Source organism: Pezoporus occidentalis, unplaced genomic scaffold (genome assembly GCF_034315485.1).
Source record: "Pezoporus occidentalis ecotype Australia unplaced genomic scaffold, CSIRO_AGI_Poc_V1 ctg9, whole genome shotgun sequence".
Lineage (NCBI taxonomy): Eukaryota > Metazoa > Chordata > Aves > Psittaciformes > Psittacidae > Pezoporus > Pezoporus occidentalis.
This window is the reverse complement of record NW_026916262.1, coordinates 4,135,990-4,157,451: the sequence shown is the minus strand read 5'-3', so window position 1 is coordinate 4,157,451 and position 21,462 is coordinate 4,135,990. Positions and strand designations below refer to the sequence as shown.

At 36.7% G+C, this 21,462-nt stretch overlaps 1 protein-coding gene across 1 annotated transcript in view; it reads right to left on the bottom strand.

The window, feature by feature from the left end:
• The window catches only part of COL28A1 (collagen type XXVIII alpha 1 chain), a 73,566-nt gene that overhangs the window by 29,253 nt on the left and 22,851 nt on the right, over positions 1-21,462 (bottom strand). The window contains 13 exon segments of the mRNA XM_062605002.1: positions 1,227-1,295; positions 1,908-1,979; positions 3,125-3,153; positions 3,156-3,192; positions 5,139-5,210; positions 6,245-6,313; positions 7,688-7,756; positions 8,448-8,516; positions 8,983-9,063; positions 9,881-9,949; positions 11,158-11,226; positions 12,717-12,784; positions 13,245-13,311. Of these exon segments, the coding sequence (XP_062460986.1) occupies positions 1,227-1,295; positions 1,908-1,979; positions 3,125-3,153; positions 3,156-3,192; positions 5,139-5,210; positions 6,245-6,313; positions 7,688-7,756; positions 8,448-8,516; positions 8,983-9,063; positions 9,881-9,949; positions 11,158-11,226; positions 12,717-12,784; positions 13,245-13,311 (840 nt within the window).

The window sequence follows — 21,462 nt, the reverse complement described above, 5'->3', positions numbered from 1 at the left end:
GAACACAACAAAATCAGAGTGAAAAAGGCAATAAAGTCAATAAAGTTCTTTTTTTCAGCACGCGTTTTATCAATAAATAATCTTGACTTCCATAATTGTCTATTTAAAAAAAATGTCAAAGTAACCATGAAAATGTGAAGACGGCAGACTGGTGTAGTCAAAACTATCTTCAGACAAGTTGTGTATTATAGCACACTACTTACATTTTCCTGACATAAAATTTGGTTGCATTTTTACTCCAGATGTACACTGAGCTTCTTATTCCCTTCTTCCTTCCTCCTCCATGCACAAGCAAGTCCAAACCACATTCCTGCCTCTGTGATGCCCTGTTGCAAGGCTCATGAGTACACTGTATGTATAATACCTACATGCGCTTGTGTGTGAGGGCATATGTATTTTTAAGGAAGAAGAAAAATGAGGACAAAATTATTCCAGAGCGATAGGATGCACATTAATGATTTCTCTATCCCAAAAATTATATATCAGCAAAACTGAAAACCATCAATTAAAGTTGAAGTAAATTGATGTATTTATACAAACAGCAACTATTTTATTCTTAAAATAAAAATGTGCTGGTAGTGAATTTTCAAACGTTTTGAAAACCTTCAGAGTTATATTTACTTTTGCTGAATCTTCATATTTTACTTAGCAGGACAACTCCCACTCATTTCAAGTACATTTTCCCCATGGAGAAAAGGAGATGGATGTAGCTCTAACTACCTCATATATGACACTGTATTTAAAGTAGTGTGTACCGGCCAGCTGTTCACTTGGAAGTGACATACAAACATTCATCCCCAAAAATTCATCTAGTTCAGCATATCTGGAACTATACATAGACACATTCCTGTAGGGATTTACTGCCACATTCAGGAAATCTTTGGTCTAAGAATCAAAATACAGAGTAAATTCAAACCAAACCAAACCAAAAAACAGGAAAAAAACTTCAAAGACAACAGAAATGTTATAAGGATTTATTTTTTTTTAACAAATGGATTCAGGAGGCAATAGCATGCACTAAGTTCAGCATCCTGTTACAGGGCTCACAAACACTCTGTGTTGATTTTTTGTATACCTTTCAGTCCTTATTTCTAAAATAATAATCAGTCATCTTTATTACTACAACAAGGAATTTTAACTTCTTTAACTTACATTCTTTTGAGAGGCATGTGCACTGGAAATTTTCCAGTCTCTGATCTCCAGCAAACAATCAGATAATCAATCACCTTTGGTCCAGGAGGTCCCCGAACAGATGATCCAGTGACACCAGGGAGTCCTTTCTCTCCCCGTTCACCCTGTTACAAAATTGCACCATCTAGATTTAAACAGTTTCATTTTCTGAACAAGTAGTAAAAAGTTTTGTCAACACCTCATATTATAAAAATATCCACAATATAGATCTACCTACAAATATTGGGAAAAAAACATAAATTAACTACTGTTCTTGTGAAAGCCTGTCTACGCTTCTTGTTTAAGTAACTATTGGTTGAACTGTGTATTTGTTTTTTTAACTTGTATTAATGTTTTGTGCCCGGCTTACAAAGCCAATGCAATAACCAGAACAGATGCATTATTTCAATTTCATTATCATACAGAGTGACACTCACAAAATATGATAATAGCAAATTAATGTTTCAAAGTAAAAAATTGCAAAATGCTCATAGAATCATTTGGACAACTTTAATTTAGTTTCTCGGTCCTCATGCATAACTACAAGGTCTGCGAGTCTATGTTTACCTACTCTTTTTCTCCTTGGGATTTTTGTATCATTCAGGACAGGGGACAAAAATATTTCTGCTTTTCCTTTTTTCTGCTAAGTCTCCAAGCACCCGATGCTTAAGAAATCTGTGCATTACATGAATTCCATACATCCTTTTATAAAATACAAAGTGAAAGAACAAGCTTACTTTTGATCCAGCTGGGCCTTCTGCTCCTTTAGAACCAGTCAGTCCTTGGGATCCTTTTTCTCTAGGGTCACCCTGAGGAAAACAAACCTTTATCAATCATAGCCAAGATTCATTCAGAACTGGAAGATACACAAATAACCATAATATGTGGCAACTGAGGCACAGACTCCAGTTGTGGTGCAACCGAAACCATTTATTGAGTGAGCTTACAGGCTTTTTGTAGACCCCTGCCTAGCAGTTAGCAATCGTTAGTATCCAATAGTCTCTTTTCAGTACTTTTCACAACTTCATGCGCTTTTCCCAGACAATAACATTACTGATCACGCACCTTTTCAACCACTCACATTATTGTCCATGCACCTTTGCTAGAACATCTTATTTGTACCCAGATGACTAAGCACATTTTTCTGTTACCACTTTCTGCTACATTATTACTTTCCATTTTCCTTGGTACACATTCTTTTGTCCCCACAGTCCACATTGGAGACTCATTAGCTCCTGGCAATGTCGCGGGTACAACATTACATCTTTGTCTTCAGTAACTTCTTTGTTTCAATATCTACAGTTCTCGGAGATTATCTCGGTGTTTTAACTTCGATTCCTCTTGACTCCCATGGTTTGCAACTGATGAAGGTCAGGATGTTCATGCTCTCGTTCAGGTCTGCTGGTGCAGCTTCCTGTGCAGCATTCTCCACAGTAACATATATTATGTATATATCATCATAATGATGCCCATAACTAGAAAGGTATCTAGATGCTCCACTCCAACTGAAATCCCACTCAGTTCTAAAATCTTCCCCAAATGTCCCACATTTAACCAGGTGAGAGATTAAGTCTGTCTGCCTACTAACACATATTTCCAGGATTTAATTTTGATTTTAGATATCTAACTAGTCACCTAATTTCTCTTAGCTGCTCTCTCTCCCTATCAGCATACTGAGATAATTTGCCTCCTGCTAGCTTGAATGAAAACTATCTATTACAATTTCAGGAAATCTCTACAGCTCAATTAATTCAGGGCCTATGCTTATAGTCTGCTTTTGGTGCACTTGATCAGGGTAAGGAGCACATCACTCTCAAAACCTTTCAAATCTTCAGTTAAACCACAGGTGCTACTGTGAGATATAATGAAAGAAAAATAGGCCAGAATCTGAACACTTATAAAATAGGACCTTCTAAAGTTGCAGTATTTCTCCAGCGTGAATGTCAAGTCGTACCTTTTGGACTACATCTCTTTTGCCAGGGATCCTTCTGGGTCTCTTGGACCTTGATCTCCCTTTTCTCCCTAACAGAGATTAGATGGTTAATCAATTCTCATGTAGCTAATTTTATTGAATCAATAGACTTATATGAAACAATGCTTGCATAAACACTTTACCCAGAAATGTCAGTAAATATCTGGTTAATTTTTTTCCTACAAAAAATAAAGAAGTATTCTGTCTTCTCAAACCCCTTCCACCCTCCTGCATTTATATTCCTCATTTTCACAACTCACTACAATTCATTACTCAACTGTAATAGTGCCATTTGCAATTGCATCAAGCTTTTGTGGAAGGAATTACATGCATAAACTCATATGAAGAAGAGAAATACTTTCAGTTATCAGAAAAGGTCTTAGTTGTCCAATTTAAAGAAAAACAGCTTCTAAGAAGCAATAATTTTAGGCAGCTCTGTAGCCAAAGGCCAGTCTAGTCAGCAAAGAAGTATAACTTCTAGCCAGAAGCATAGCTTCAAATAATTAGCAAATAACCCACATAAAATGTACTATTAAGGAACATTATTATTTATGCATCATATAAGTCAGATTAGTATAATGGAATGCCTGTACATAATTCAGAAAGTGAAAAGTAGACTACAAGTAAGTTTAAAAATCCATTTCTGATTTGAGCTGTTGATGGAAGTGGCATTACAGAGCGTGCTGTTGATAGGCATCAGAGTATATTCCACTACTGTGACACAGCTTCAAACATGCAAGTAACTGCCTTAACATCACCATGCTGCCCACTGCAAGCATCAAGCTGTTCTTTGCACTGTCCCAAATATCCAAGACAGCTGCTCAGTACTAGTATTTTCACCTATAATGAATTACAACAGTTAAGGTGACAGCACCAAACTGATCATGGGAATAAAAGCAATACTCAAGAGAATAATATCCCAGCATTCCCAAATACAAAAGCCATCTGTAACTTTAACCCAATATTTACTTGTAACTGTAATGTTTCACTTTCGATACACTGAGGTCCTCCTGAGCACTTACATAGTGGGCAATTCCAAATATAATAAAAATAATTAAGCAGCAACAGAAATGCTACATATTTTTCCATAGTGGAAGTCTCACTGACTCAGGTGTATCTTGTCAAACTGGATTTGTACTGTCCTTGAGATGAGAAGAACACGAAGCTGCATTCTTAATAGATGTTTATTACAGCTATTCAGATATCTTCTGAATAAAGACTTGCAGCCAAAAAGTGCTGATTTGCCATACTCTGAATCATGTTCAGTTCATCAGTTCTACACATTGGCCAGCTGCTATCCTCATTTAAAAGCTGCACAGTAGCAGACCGTAGAGGCACCTGGATTCTCAGCAGCAATTCAAGAATCAGCTAAAGCACTGTGTTTTGCCCACTCAGCAGCTCATTCTATTCAGAAAGAGTAAAATTAAAAGCCTCCATTTAACTTATTCTAAATTGACTATTTTGGGCACTCAGCTTTGCACTCCTCTAAATTCTTGTCTACCATTTTGAATTTATGCTTTTTTTTTTTTTTCAGAACGTGGCAGAATGTCTCTTAAAATCTCAGAATTTCCCTTGGAAACAAGCAGTTCTAGTTTCAGCTGTTTGTGATGGTGTCTGTACCAGGCTGACAGGTTTCAGTCAGAGTTTGCCATCCTCCAGATGCCCTAAGTCACATCAATGTGAGCATTACTCCTTGGTGTCAGGAAATATCTGAACAGGCTGTGAGGAACAGGCTAAAGATATAACCTGTCTGTTCTCCAGGAAGATTGTGAAGTTTAACAGTAGTCAACAGCCCACAAAAGGCAGGACAGCTAAATCAGATGCAGATTCAGATGGTTTATTGGAAGCATCTCAGCTAGCCAGCTCCTCTTCCCTGGCAGAAGTATTGGCACATGCCCTTCTACATGATGAACTCCTTTACACTGCATACCAGCAAAAAATGGTTTGTTCTTCTTTTGTCTATACCTTTTACATGGGGTAAAATACATTTTCTTGCCTTTTTTCCTGATTTCCCAGGATCTCCCTGCACCCCTCTTTCTCCTGGGAGTCCTGATAAACCCATGTCTCCCTTAAAAAGGAATAAATAATTATATCTGTCTATACTCTGTAAAATAGACTTAACAGTGTGTTAAAAAAAAACATTCGTGGTACACAATATTTTTTTCTCAAATAAACGTTGTTATTCCCAGTAAGTTAAATACTCTATGGAGCCTGTATTTTTTCCTGTTCATACAATCTAAAATAAGTATTTAAAATTTCCTTCCAAGCTCCTCACCTACTTCTTAAATTTTAAAATTGTAAATATATTTATATTTTTTTCAGTGAGGAAAAACATGATTGAATGCTGCTTTGTTATTCTGTGCACAAGAACAATATTATACAATTATAATTTACTTGTAAATTCAAACATCTGGGACTTAAGAAATGGTCAGCCAAAAATGCCTAAATGGAGTTATTGACTGGAGGCTACCACCTTGCTGGCTGTACACATGGGTCTAGGCATTACTTTTAAGAATTGCTACAAAGAGTTGAAACTATCCATAGGAGCTAGTCCTGCCAAGTACTTCTTCAACAAGCCTGGGAAAAATCACCAGCAGCAAGATGTCTGTGTCATCTTACCCAAGATTTTGGAAGCCCTACTTATCATTAAGGACATTAATGATAATCATTAAGGACAGGGTATGCAGTGTTCAAAATGGCAGCTGAAGTCAAAGCAGTAAATGTTTAATGGCTCTTCTAACATGTAGGCAGTACAACCACCACTGTCACACAGACTGGGCTTTTTTTTTTTCCAAATCACTGCAGGGGAACAGAGGTAGTAATGTTTCTCACAGGCTTTAGAAATACCTCATGAGCTTAGAAAAGATGGGCAAACTCCATTCCAGCTATGGCTGCAGTAATGATTTTAGGAGAGAAGGTGGGAGCTCTAGCCCAGCATTTTGCATTTAAAAGCTAAAACTGTGAAGTTAAGTGAATATCTGTCACTGAAATTCTTCTTATTTTGATCATAGTCAATTTATACCAAAAATCTTAATTTATCAGCAACTAGTGAAAGAATTAGAGGACCCTGTAAGGAGCAGTTACAAATAAAAATAGGCTCACTTTAAGTCCTTGCTCCCCAGTTGCTGGATGTCCTGGTTCTCCTTTTTGTCCAGGTTCACCTGATTGACCCTAGTAATAAAAAGTCTTGCTTAACAAAGAGACACGATTTAGCTTCATTAATTTCTTGCACTACTTCACTAACTGGTTTACAAGCAGAATTGAACCTGATGATCCTTAGGGGTCCTATCCAACTTGAGATATTCCATGATTCTGTGATTCCATAGTTCTAAGTGGTCAAGTTTTCAATCAAGCAGTTTTAACTGGAAAATTCTGTTCTTTAAAACCCCCAGTAACTTGTAAAATTGCACCTATTTTATTTAACCTTGCAGTGGGCAGAAAGTCTAAGTGAATCATTCCAACTTCCTCCTTTTTGTTTTAAACTATTTTCTTTTTTGACTTTATACCACTAAATCAAAATTTCTTTGGTCACTGAATGAAAAGTGAGCCCAAATAAATATCAGAACTTCTGCTTAAAAGAAAGTTTTACCCTCATGATTGTTCCTTCCAGTTGTTCTGGAACAGTTAAAGAAATAGGAATTCCATTTTTCAATTTTGATTTTAAAAATACTTTTTGCATTAGGAAAATTGTCCTCATACAGAACATGTTTCACAGCTGCACATTTTCCCCTATATTAATATTAAACATTGCTGCTGTAACATTACTTACATGCCAAAGAAAATTATTGTATTTCTCCCTACTTTTGCTACAGTGACTAATGTCTTCGTTTTGTACATCAAGGTGATTACAAAGCACACTTCTGTTTTACAGTTCATCAGTTTATTCTGCTTGCCATCCTTGGTATTTCAGCAATTCCCCTTCTCTCTTCTGACAGTGTCCACCTGACACTGTATTGCTAGCAGCCCAGGCTTGGACAGCCATAATGGTTTACCCCACTTTCCTGTTCTCTTCCTTCTTTCCCTCCTTCTGTGGTGCAGTGTCAGCTAAATGCACTTATGCTCTTTTTTCTCTTCTAGTGTGTCTATGTTTGGTTTTAGTTCTTATGATGACCACAGGATGCTGAAGGACAGGCTGAAAGTATGATGGGACTGGCCTTAAGTCTCAAAATCATTACTATTTTGCAACTAAGTTGTTTGGTTAAATGATTTACTTGAACACAACGCGTATGTGACATAGAATTAAACTGATGTCTGAGAGATGCTTCATTTATGAATTTGCCTTCATTTAGAACCTAAAATTGCCATTCACAAAGGTTAAGTGCTGATGCTAAGCATCATAGGCTCCAGATGGGGCCATAGGCTCCATCTGGGGAACCCCTTGATAACATGGGTGGTTTCCCCTCAAAGATTCAAAAGTGAATTGTTATCTCCAGCAAGAGTTACATTTTTACCTCATCAAACAGACTCTCAAAAAACCTGGCAAAGATACATTGCTTGTTGGGTTTTGCTGGTACTATTTTTAAAAAATAATATGTGACTTACTACCTTTGGACCTGGCAGACCAAAACCTTTAGATCCCTTAGCCCCAGGCTTTCCTTAGGGACCCTGTATACCCTACAAAGTAAAATAAGTGGGCAAATTACAGTCTTCCACGTCTGAAACTCATCACGTTTCCATCTTTCAGTGAATTATGATTTTATCTTATCTTCAAAAGAAAACAATTTCCATGCCTGTGCTCAGGCTTAGTTTGGAGATCTTGGTTTTGTTTTTCCTTTGTCTCTATCCTCTGTATTTCACTGATGTATCCAAGTGTAATGACAATTACTGTTAGTGCCTCAGTATCTGCATTTAAGCCCTGATTCATAGCATGGTGGAAGCACGAACTCTTATCTTCTTTCTGAAAACAACAAAACCTAAAAAATCTTTTGGGATGTTTCAGTTTTCTCTATCCAAATATTAAAGGCTGTGTTCAAGCTTCAAAGGCCTTGAAATCCAAAAGTAATGGATTCTTACCTTGCGGAACTGTTATCTGTAATATGTCATCATCCAAGCAATGCATCTGATTTATATCCCATGCAAATTATGCAGATTTGACCAATTTTCTGTTTGCTTGAGTCTAAGACCATTCAGATCAGTTGGAATCACTTGGATTTACAAGCTTTGCCTAAAGACTAGTTAGATACTTTTTAAAATTAAAAATCACTATGAGATTTTTAATGCCTTCACATCAAAATCTGAGCTCTGATAAAGTATAAAACATAAAATACATGCAAACGCTCACTACATGTCCAAAATGTAGACTTACCTGGCTTCCTGGATTGCCTGTTCCTGATGGTCCTGCTGGGCCCTGTGGCCCTACTTGGCCTTGTTCACCCTATAAAAAGAATTTCATCAAGCCAAGGGAATTAAAATTGTTCTGGATCTCTTTGGGGAACTGGGTGCCAAAAAGCTAACAAATTTCAAAAGCCAGAGTGTTCCTTTGCCTATTCCAGATCCATTGGATTAGATGACTCAAAGGGCTTTTTACACTTCACAAATATTTAAATAAAATTTGAAATTTTTTAAATGCAGTATTTCTGAAATAAATTTAGGAGGAAAAAGTGAATTTCTTCCCTCATACTCCCACCTGCATAGAATGCAGTCCTTAGTGTTGTGTCCCCCCCATTTAACATTAAGAGGCTCAGCTCCTTGATAAGTGGGTGCAGTCTATGCAGCTGCATGGAACAGAGGAACATGGCTCCTCAGATTCCAGGTAAAACATACCTTTGTATTGTTGTGACGTGTGAATAATTCATCATTAATTTAACTATAATTAACTAGGGATATGATTAGAAAAATACTCTGTGCCTCATCTTGTCTCCTTTGATTTATTGACCTGGCTGTCCAGGAGGAGCAGCTGCACCTTCAGAGCCTTTTTCACCCTAGATATACGTGCAGTATTGTAACTATATTTGGGAATTTATGAAGAGCACAGTCCTAGACAAACTAGTCATCACAATGTGGGTAATGAGGAAAAAAATATTCCTTCACAAACAAACAGGAAAAATAGTCAAGGTAATTCCTAGTATTACAGAAAAGTGATTCAGTTACAATTCGTTAAATGCTTCATCTGCATTCACTGTGTTTTTGAACACAGGACCTCAGAAGGAGAAAAGGAAATACTAGGAAGAAGGAAGCTACATTTTGTAAAGGTGATGATATGTTCATTAGTCAGAGAGAGCAGTTTGGAACCTGGTGCAAGGACATGACTAACACCTTTCCCATAAAAGGAAGAAAAATCTTTGCTTAGTAGTCCAAGGCTCTAGAGAATCTTCAAGCCCCTAAAAAAGAGGGATACATTTTGACAGGAAGCCCAGTTGTGACTGAATCATAAATCTTTGCTTGTTTGTACATAGTTTTTAAAAAGGGAATGTTCACATGTATTAAGCTAGCAACTGCCCTTAATGAGGTAACTGTCCATAGAGACTAATACAACCCATCTTTCAGTTTCCTAAAATGGTAAGGCAGAATGAAAACAGTTCCTGAATGTTTTCTTCCAATACAGAGCCCAAATAGCTACGTAGTCTTTCAGAAGATTTCTCTTATTAATGCTACCAAAATAAGGTATTTATTAACACATAAGCAGGAGAATCATTAACTTACTAATGTTAAAGGGACTGTACAACTTTTTTGTAGTTATCTTGATAGAGTTTCTGAACAAAAAGAGATATTAAAAACCAGCAATTTCCATAAAACTACCTTTTGGCCTTGAATGCCCTCTCCTGGTAGACCTTTCTCACCTGGCAGACCATCAGGGCCACGTGGTCCCTGTAAGGAAAAAAAAACCATATTCAGACTATACCAGCAATTCCATTTTTATTGACATTTTGTCTAATTTGCAAGTCTTGTGACACTGGTAAGCAAAAATGCTCACCTGGCTGAACCCAGGCAATTAAAATGAAGTGTAACAACCCTTAACTGGAGGATTTATATTAGAAAAAGCTAATGCTGAAATGGTGTGAATTACATAATTAATGTCTAAAGATTGTACCCTTGAAAGTTAATGAACATGTAGATTAATTGACAATACATTTACCACTGCAAATTTTTTCCCTGCAATTTCATATAGTTTCATTATTTCATAATGAAAATCCTTAATTTGAACATTGTTTTTTCATACAAATGGAAGGTTAAACATGTAAAATTAGAGAATGCCAATTCTGCTTTAAATAGATACAGAAATAATTATTCTTGTAATGCTTTCTGTTCTTCCACAAAATTCTGCTCTTTCATTATTTATAGCTAATCGTTTTTAAAGATGATTTTGAGTAAGCAAAAAGTTTCTATGTTTTTTTTTTTTGTAAGAAAAATAGTCTTTGACAACTACAAAGTGACTTAGAATGAATCTAACATCCACCCACATTCCTGTCTTCTTTCAAAATTTCTTTGAGATTTTTAATGAAATACACAAGAAAACCATAAATTTTATAGATTTCAGGATGAAATGTAGCCAGTGAGCACCAGCACAACATTACAAAAAACTTGCTAAAGATATGTAATTTGGAAGATAAAGATATAACTAAAAGCATATAATTTGGGTCTTTGTTTTTGATACAATCCAAATTATACACAGGAGCTGAGGAAGGTCTCAACCCCTGGATGTTCATCTTCCTGAAATTTGATTTTAGATAATTTTTAAAGATTATCCTCAACTCAAACAAGTAGTTGTCCAGCTATTTATATATAACTCCATGTCTTTGTGAAAACTGGATACTGTAATCCTGCTCACATGGATCAAGCTATTTTTATTTCCCCAGAACATGCTTGGATATGGTTTTATTCTCCTGCTTTGGCAATCCACATGCAAATACTGCTGTAACGTTGGACTGGCATAGCCAAACACACTTCTGCTGCACCAGACTTAGTACAAGGTGGCTTATGGAATCAGCAGCCAATATAGCTCCAACTAATTAGTTACACTTACTAATACATATTTTATTACCTTTTTACTTCCAATCCATATACCACTGACTTACAGGTAATCCTGGCTCATGAATTCCAGGAGGTCCTGGGAATCCAATTCTGCCTTCTCAACCTTGAGCATCCTCGTGAAAAAAAGAAAATACTAGTTCAGTCCTAATTCAACTCAATGCTTTTGAAAAGCACAACATTCACATGTGGATGACTTAGTGATGCCACCAGAAATGTCTGAAAGCCATTGTATAACATCTCCTGATTGGGGTGGTGGGGAAGAGAAATCATAAATAACAATTTGGAAAGATTTGAAAGAATCTTTCAATTTATAGTTGGAGCAGTAGATTGCATTCCATTCCCCATGCCAACAGCAAAGGTGTGTTATCACTTTACATAGGGGTAACTGCTGAAAAATGCAGGACTTGAGGGATGACAAGGATGAGAGAATGAAGTCAGGCTAAATTTTGAAGCAGGAATGCTCATGTGTGAGGAATCCTCACTCTAGCCTTTATCTAGACACTCAAACTGAAGCCTGCTTCAGTGGAATATGGGATTGCATGGGAACTCCAGGAACTGCATAGTGTCTGTATCTTCTGTATAAAGTGTCATACTCTTCACAATTCTTTCAGTTTACTAAAGACTGTGCTTCAAGGATAAGAGTACAGAGGATTTTTATCTCTCCCCAAGGTACTACAGAGACCGGGAGTAACAATCCTTCTCCATAAGCCGTTTTCTATTCTAGAAGGACCCAGTGTTTTTCCTTTTACATGGCAAACTATTATTAGGTTCTGAGCTGTATAAAACCCTCTATGTTCCAAGGCCTGCTCCATTGCACAGAAAATACATGGGAGTTCAGTGAATGTACAAATTAGAGCAGTAAAAGCCAAAAAGTGAAGATATTTTAGACACTATCACTTGGATTCAAAAAACAGAGGAAAAATGACATAAAGCAACACCAAAGACTTCACAGCCAGCACAACCAGGATGAGATCTAGTTCTGTCCAATTAGAGTCTCAGCTGTAGGTCTCTGACAAAACTCTCATAAACTCAGTAGTCCTGTTTCCTATATAGATGCTTTTCCAGTTCTACAAAAGGAGAGTTCGTTGGCCAGCATTAGCAAACATGACTTTTTCAAATTAGCAAGAATGGATTCCACCTTCTACTCATTTGCAATAAAATGAGATGGAAGAATTAAATGCTGCATGAGACAGAGAATTTTATAACCTGCAAGAATATCTGTTTCCTAGTGAAGAACACCAAGGCAAATCCGTAACTTTACTGTGTATCACAGTGACTGAGATGTATTTCTTGAAGTATGGTTTACCCATTAGTGCAAGCATTTGCTAGTGCTTGAAAATGATCTCACATATTTAACTTCCATTTAAATGGCATTATTTCTGACTTCTGTTATATCAGTGGGACCACAATAAAAAGTTAAGAGTGGCTGGAAAGGCAGGCCTGTTATCTCCATCCTATACAAATACAAAAACCTATCAATATTGTATCCGTTTTAATTTAGATGCTAAGAGCTTGACTTTGGTAAAACAGTGGGTGAGAACTTTCATCCAAAACATGACTGCCAACAGTTGGCACTTTAACAGACAGTATCACTGACAGTTACCTTGGGTCCTGGCTGTCCAACACCTGGTTGTCCTGGAAGACCATAGGGACCTAAACAGCCTTGCTCCCCTTAAAGAGAGAAAAAAAAAAAACAGGGACAGAAAATGGGAAGAAACTGTTAATGCCAATTGAACCTTCACCAAATCCTGCCGGTGTCTCTCTCCAGTTTCATTTAGGGCTACAGAAATATGGTTTTCAAGCAAAAAACCCACAAACAGCCAACAACAACCCCCCAAAACTCCCCCAAGCCTGTTTAGATTAGGAGCACAGTCAATATCCCAGCCATATAAGTTGCAGGTATATGTTATGTAATATATAGGCAATAATGTTCTAAATCATTCTTTCATATGCATCAAGATAGATGCAAAATATATTTATTCTTTGTCATATCCTTGTTCCTGACTATGTCCAGTAGTTTGGTGCTTCCTCAGCTTCTTTTCTTGCTAGAAAGAGAGGAATTTGGAAATTAAACGGGGTTTAAGCTTTAAACATTGCACTCATGTTTCTTCCCATAGCAACACCTGCATACCACGACTGTTGTTCCTACTGCTATCTTTGGCTGCAGCTCCTAATTCTCTTGTTTGTTTACTGTGTTCCTAAGAAAGCCAACATAGCCACGATTGTTAAAAAGACTTCTTATCAAATTGTGTTTATTTTCTGTAATCATATTTTGGGGGTTGAAATTTTGTACATACCAAGAAATCTTATGTGCTGAGTTGTGAAATCTTTCAATGAGATTTTTTGTGCTTGAGAGGAAAATGGACATATAAAAAATTACTACAAAGCCAGATTTTTCTCCAGAAATCTATCAGTTTGTAATTTGCCAAAGAATGAAGCTAAAATACAGGAATGGGAATACACAGTGAAAGTAAACACAAGATTATCCTTGAAGCTTAATTTCCAACAACTATGCACTTGGAGGGCTACTACTGCAGCTTTAAACCTATAATAAAGTGGAACTGGATGCCCAGTCTTAAATTCATTCCATTACAGGACAGTATGATATTTTGCAGAACAGCTATGAAATTTAATGCTAATTCAAAAAACAAGATTTTATAGCACAACTTCAAAATCTAATAAATTAATTCACCATTACTAGAAGATAATCCTTAAAAGGTAGAGAAAAATCAAGAGAAAGCTGGTATCACTCAGCAAAATAGCACCTGTATCTCCACATAGCACACCAGTAGGGTATTAGCAACACTGACATTGCTTTAATGTGGATTCTGTGCATGTACTTGTTGACAAATATAAAATGAAGATGTTTACTGTATACATAGGTAGACCATATTTTTGAGGTTTCTTAATAGTATTTTCATGACGAGAATCACAACTCGGGTAATGTGTATCCAGATTATTGTAAATGCTGCAATCTTTTCCTGAGAGGAAGCCAATTAGAAATTGACCCATTTTGTTCATAGCTGGGTTGGGTTTTTTCCTCCTGTGTTTGTTCTGAAACTGATCAAACTACACAACCAACAAAAATTCCTCAAATGTCCATCTTCTAGACTTCCAGTTCCTCCATGGGATTAATCTGGCATTGAACAAACTGTCCTTTCAAAATCAGCTGATCAAAACTAATTTTTATTAAATGTTTCCCTTCAGCAGGAACTTTTGGGAAGGCCAAGAACGATACAACCAAAGTCTTGTCTCCTCTTTAATTCTCCTTACAAAGTCTCTGTTTCAAGTACTGTTGTCCTTTAAGACAACAGTTAACTGGATTTCAGTTCTTTTGGGGATGATTCTGTTTAGACAAGTAGGGGAAATATGTAAAGAAATGTTTTGTACTATTTCTTTAGAAAATATATGCTATACCAAACGTTTTCAGAAGGAATTTAGTGACTTAAAAGCCTCCATTTCATTTCCAATGGTAGTACTTTAGGCTGCTGAATTTCATTCATGCCAACAAGTCACAAGCATCTAAGCATTAATGGAAGTTCAGCTGTTGATTGTACATCAGTATGAAGAAGTGCACTGGCAGAATGGTATCAGCAAAGCCACAGTACTGTAGCTACACACACCCAGCCCTGTGGTATGCTCTGCTTTCAGAACAAAATCATCCCCATAGAAGCTAGAAACTCCTTTATTTAGGTTTCAGTAGAAAGTTTTACAAGCAAATTTTCATGCACAGACACTGCCCCAAGGACAGAGATACTCCTGCCACTTTTACCCACAGCTGTGCTTCTTGCAAAGCTAGTCAAGAGGCACAAAGTATGGGTTTTGGAAGAATGTTAAGCCAAGCACACCAGTCTGGTTCCCAAGAAGCTTTGCCATTTGGCCTATAGGCTCCCTTACCTTACCACCAGCTCTTAATTCAATTGCTCTTCACTTGATAAGCAACATTAGCAGATGCAGCTCCATGTACCTGCATTGCCCTGACACAGTCTAGTTAGGGATGGAGTTCCCCACTTCAAGGAAGAGGTGCCTCAGTAAAAGAAATAGGCATAAGCTGCTGCAAACCAGTCAGTGTACCAAATACTAGCTGTTGAAATTCACAGTCCTCATTTCTTTCATGGAGAAGGCAGCGAGAAATCTCTGTTGGGCCATGACGTATTAGCATGCTCCACAGAATGGACATGAAATAAAATGCCAAGTTGAAAATATATTAAAAAATTCTATGAGATTAAAAAAAAAATGCATGCAGCACCACTATTATAGGTAGTAATCTGGAAACAGCAAATGCCACTAAGCACGCTGGCCCCACTTGTCAAAACTAAGCCTCTGAAATGGTGTTGGAACTTGTTCCATTCTGAAAAATAACATTTGATAAATACAGGCTCATCTCTCAGCTGAAACAATTAACCAAATCCCTTGGTTGTATTTGGAAAGTGTCTTCCAATTTTTGCCTTGTTGTCCAAGTGGATGCTGGTTTTTGTATCTATTTCTGACAGCCCTTGACAGAATTCCCAAGGGCAGTAACTCTCAAGGATGCTTTCTATCACAAATCATTTGCTCCTTTGCAAGATCACCCCTGTGATAGATCTATGCTAATATAAGCATTGCCTTGAATGTAGGTGGGAGTCCTACAGAAGTTAGCTTTTCCGAAAGCTCTTTTTCAAACCATGATAGAAACAGTTTTCTTTCAAGTGGCTGGTGTTGTAATCTGCCTTCCAGCAGCCGTACCAGCAGGTACTGCTGTAGGCAGTGTAAACAGCCCTTATGATAAAAAGCATGTAGGGTAATTGAATGCTTTCTCAATGATAGCAGAGGATGCCTGAGTATTAATGGAGAAAGAAACCCCACCTTCTTCTGCCAGACAACATACAAAACTTAAACTTTTAAAAACTGCATATTTCAAACTTCATGAGTAAGCCTGGCTTTTATCTTCCATGGTTTTGGTGTACAGGTAATGTGGAATTTGTTAAAACCATAAAGAGCTGGCAGTAGTATCATTATCTCCATGTGTAGAAGGGGAAGTCTGCTTTTCAAAGTGCCTCTTTGTAACTATTTTCTTTGTCTAGCATTCTACTCAAAATCTTTTTTTCTCTTCCTGTTAGGATTTTCCTTCATGTGGCATTTAATATCAGCTAAAGCAATGGGAAGGAAAATTTCCACTTGATTTGAGCTAAGCATTTTTACATATTAAAACAGTTTAAAGTTCCTATTTAAGTTGGGAACATACTTAACAGTCTACCCCATTTTTTGTCCTATCCTGAGTTACCAGCTAGGCTGAAGTCATGACACCCCAAAAGAAAAAAGACTGTTATATTATGATGAGTACCAGTTACTGCCAGTATAAAGAATTTCTTCACTTTTCAAAGAGTAAATACATACTATAAGGAAAACAAAGACTCTGTATTTCAGTCTACAAAGCAATAAAGGTTAAGCTATAGTAGAAATAGTATTTCAAATATAATGATTTTATCTTTAAAGTGAATGTTGGCAGCAACAATACAAGTAGATATGGACATTTTAACAGATATCGTTGGTATTTTGTATTTCTAAGCTAGTTGAAATACCTAGGAGCTACACTTTACAGGGAAATTGAATTTTTTAATCTACTGGGAAAGACTTAACTTGCTACATAAGTAAGAAAAGAATTTAGAAGTCATTAGAAAAGACATCCCTTAGCAGTTCATTCTCAGACACATTTTCAGGGAAATATGCAATGATGCATTTTTCACAGAACCATCCTAGGATGTTTTAATGGGAGTAACTTCTTGGAATACCCACATTCAAACTTAACTGTTTCTTTAAAAGTTCGTATACATGTCTGTTCATAGAACTTCAGACTCTAATTCAGAGTCTATGCATATGAAAACTTTCAAAAGTGGCTGTTACTATTAGCAGTGGCTTTTACAAATGTGTTGTTCTCAGCCTTCCTATGAATGTATCATGGTTTGTAGAAATGTGTACTTCATTTCTAGTAGCTGGTCTAAGAGTTCAAACAAACAAACTCAATGTCACTTCTGAAATGATAACCATAAGTACTCCCTGTTCATCACTTCTTTATGAGGGGAACACAGAGCACTTTCTTAATTTATGACCTGATTTTATGATCTGTAACCACATCATTCTGGTTGTAAACTGTCCACTGAAATTTGTGACTAGTGACTATTATACCCTTAAATAACAAGCAAATTTTCAAAATTACCTTGAATATAAACACTCTTCGGAACCTTACCGGTGCTATTATATTGAAAATATTGTTGATTTTTTAAACAGCAAATAATAGTTAACCTTTTTTTAATGAATGAAAACAGGCAAAATAATGACTACTATTTTGAATAAATTAAAAGATATATGCATGTTGAAAATGTAAAGAACAGCTGTGGATGTTATTTTTTCTTGGTATTTCAAGTTTCTGAGAGAAAAAAAATAATGTAGAATTTGGCTTTAACAGTATTCTTGTTTTGTTTGTAAATTTAATATCTTTCTGGCAACATTGACAGTAGGCAGTAGAAAGTCAGTAAAACAGAAAACAGACAGTATAATCCTGGTGGTCTGCTCATGACATGCGCGGGGGACAGGACCAAGATAACTACTTCAGAAGACAGGAGATACACAGTGAAAACAGCGAGTTCCCAACTCCTGACTAGGTTTGAGTGAAATGTCCTGTTGCATTCTAATGCTTTTCTCTCAAAGTTACTATGTTTTATACTGTTGTTATAGGTTTACTGTTTACTATGTTTTATACTGTTGTTATAGGTTTACTGTTAACAAGAAAGTTAAATTTTGGTTAAATGGAAATATATTTAGTCAGGTAAACTAATGATATAACATTAACATGTATTTTTATTTTTATTTATTTGTCATTTAAAATGCCTCAACCTCTTTATGGAGAAGATTTGTATATATACGGTAATAAAACTATTTAGATGTTTTTGAGATGCTATAACTTTGTAGAAATGCAAATAGAGAAAACTTTATTTAAGTCTGCTTAACCAAAACTGGGTTTATTTAATGCTATGTGGAGCTGCATTCTCTGCAGGATATAGGCTGTACAACATACACGTGTGACTCGAAAAGGGTGAAAGTAAAGTGATGAAGTTTGCTTGTATATTAAAGAGGTTATTAAACTTAAGGACTGATTGTGAATTGCATCAGAAAGACTTTAAGAGATTAAGGATGTGATTCAGCTCCGTATGATTATACCTAAACTTAGGTGTCTACGTAGAAACACACTATCTGAGTTCCTGCTGTAGTCAGCGGAAAGCTGCTCAGTGCAGGCAGTAGGACTTTGAAAGAGATTCAATTCATTAATGTCAATATGATAAGGCAACGCCATGAAAAGGGATAGAATTTGGGTGCTGTGCAGCCATAAGTCTTCACAAAGGGTGGATTAGCAAGCAGCTTAAGAGGGAATGAGAAAATGCATATGAATGACAGAAGAAATAAGATATGAAAAGTTCTTACTCTACGCTACCTTGCTTCAGAGAAGTCAAATTAAATTAGCTGAAGTTGCAATGCTGCTGGTGGCTGCCAGAGCCAGCAGCATCCGGACAGCACAGAGATGACACTGTCCTGAGCCGTGCCTGCTGCCTGGCCCTATAAAGTGAGAGAATGTGTTCGGCATTTCCTTACAGAGGTGTGGGAAGGACTGAGTTGTATGAGAGAACTGTAGACTTCACAAATGAGACCCAAAACATCTGTAGGCTGAGCTTGATCCAGAGTTTATATTTTGAAGAGGAACTGAATCCCCTCTTTCAAACCTCAACATGGCCCACTAACAATGAATAAAAGTGTTCAGCAGTGGTGCTCTGTGTAATGTTGTATCAATACTAATTTCATGCAACTGCCTTTAGGTCTGCTAAACTGGGGTAAAGGCACTAGTTCGGCTCAAAAAGCAGAAAGTATTAGCATGGAAAGGCCACAGGTATAAGGAACTGCACTAATAGACTTTTTTTTTCTTTATCCAAAGCAGTTATGAATAACTGCCATTTTCCACATATATTGTATTATGTGTCATGAAAACTAATTTTAAAAGAGTAATTGAATAATCCTTCTGTAAGGATAAAAGATATTGGAAAGACTGCGATGTGTCTGAACCAAAAAAGGCCTTGACCTTTACTAGTCGAATGGGTGTTTATTAAGCTGTAAACAACCACTGATCATCTGTACCGATGATTAAAACATTTTTCGCTCATCTCAAATAAGCTCCAAAATGCTGAAGATTAGCTTTGGTGCTAGGTATGGACAAGACATAACCTCTAAACATACATATGCTTTGACTAGAGCCTTCAGGTGCAATAATTACCCAAGCACACTAATCAAACTTGTCTTGCAATATTTGCATTATGATAGATGTCTAAGCCTGGAACATCCTTGACTATAGACTTTAAATAGCAGGCTGCTGAGTTGGAGGCTGAAAAATGAGAGACTCTTATGCTGAAAATGGGCATCTAAAGTGTAACAAGAGACCATAAATACTATATCCAGGCAGACCAATCCTAGAGAGAGCTGCATGTACTTTATAGACATGAAAGTGTGTGAAGAGACTGACAGGAGGACAAACAACATCCAACAAATATGGTTCAGTGTATAATAAAAGAATGTGGTAGTACTATCTTGGACCCATCAGTGTGAAATGACAGATAAAAAAATTACTGTAATTTGCTGTACTGCAGTTAAAGAGAGGCATGACTTTTCTCCCACATGTATGAATAGCTTCATTCAGACCCATCATTCTCTTCCTCTCCTGACTTCTGAAATATTCTGTAGCAGCTTTCCTAATCAAGCATTTTGTTGAGAAGATGAAGAATTAAGAAGTATGAAAAAGCATTTGTCAGGAATAGGAAAATCATGATGGATGCCAGTATTCCAAAATTTTTACAATAAACATTTCACATCTCTAAATTTATTTCTATGAATCTTCAACTGAAAGTTTTGGCTAAGAAACAAAACATTAGTATCTAAATATTGCATCTTTGACAAATTACTTTGTGTGAATTTAATTGCCTTGTATAACTTATAAATGGCATTGCATAACCAGGCTATCAATAATCGTGTGGTAAAAGTCTTTGTCATTAGACCCTGCATTTTCAAATGGATACATGAAACATCTTTCTGTACCAAACAGTGATGCTAATAGCTGTCCCATGAGCAATTATCTGTATTCACATATAGCAATTTCCCAAAGGTTTGCAAACCAGAAGACTGACTAAATTAATCAGACACTTTATCCAACTGATTTTGCTTGACAAGCTGCAGTCATTACTTCAAATGATCTATTTGAAATAGGATTAAAGCACTAATCATCATTAAATCTTACACCTCTACCAATGTCACAAGTTGTCTTGCATTTTTTACACAATTAACATTACTTCAAATACTCAATCTAAAGATTTTAACCACTATCTAGAATTACTTAAAATCTTTAAACACAAAGCATTTTAGCAGAAAAAAATCTGGAAAAAACTTCCCAAGTGATGGCTGAAGCCAAGACACATATTTTGGTGATTCAAATTCCTGTCTTAAGTGCTGTGGCTCTAGGCAAGTCCATGGTGCACCCTGTTGTGGCCCTATAAGATGCCCTTGAAGACCCAGATGGAAAATAGGCTGCATGTGCCAACAATACCAAGCCTTCATAACATGATAGCACCATTGTGTACTAAGCACGTGGCGTACACTATTTCTGTGCAATAGACACCACTAACAAAAAACTACCAAGGAAGAAAGATAGTAAAGTATAAGGATTCCACACAGAGCTTCTGCATCTCCCCTCTCTATATAAATAACATCTACACATACTAATACATCTTACCTTGCTTCTTTGAATGCATTTTGGGCCTGGCTCACCTGGAAGTCCCCTGATACCCTATACAAAAGTCAAAATATAGGATGAGTTGCCTTTGAGGATGCATGTAAAGGTGGAATATTTTGGACTTGGCCTGAACAAGTGCAGTAAAACATACTACAGTGGTAAGCTCTAAAGGGCAAGGATTTTATGTGTCATATCCTGGGAAGTGGCCAACACATTATATTCTTAATATTCAATAACCAGTGCTGGCAGAAAGGATCTTCAACTAGTCCATGTGAACTGCATCTGCTTTATCTAAAGCTTTCTTCCTTTCTCCTCCTGCTCCCAACTTTGCCATATTTTCATAGTCTCTCTTCTGCCCCAGTAAATAAACTAAGCTGTCACACCTCATTTAGCTCTGTTTGCAAGAAATCACTTCCCTGCATTTATCTGTGATGATAAACTGAGATTAATTTTAATTCCTGGACATTACCACAATCATTGTGTCCCTTCACAGAAGGAAATAATTAATGACTCTCTGAAGAGACAGAGCAGGTGAGGTACTAAA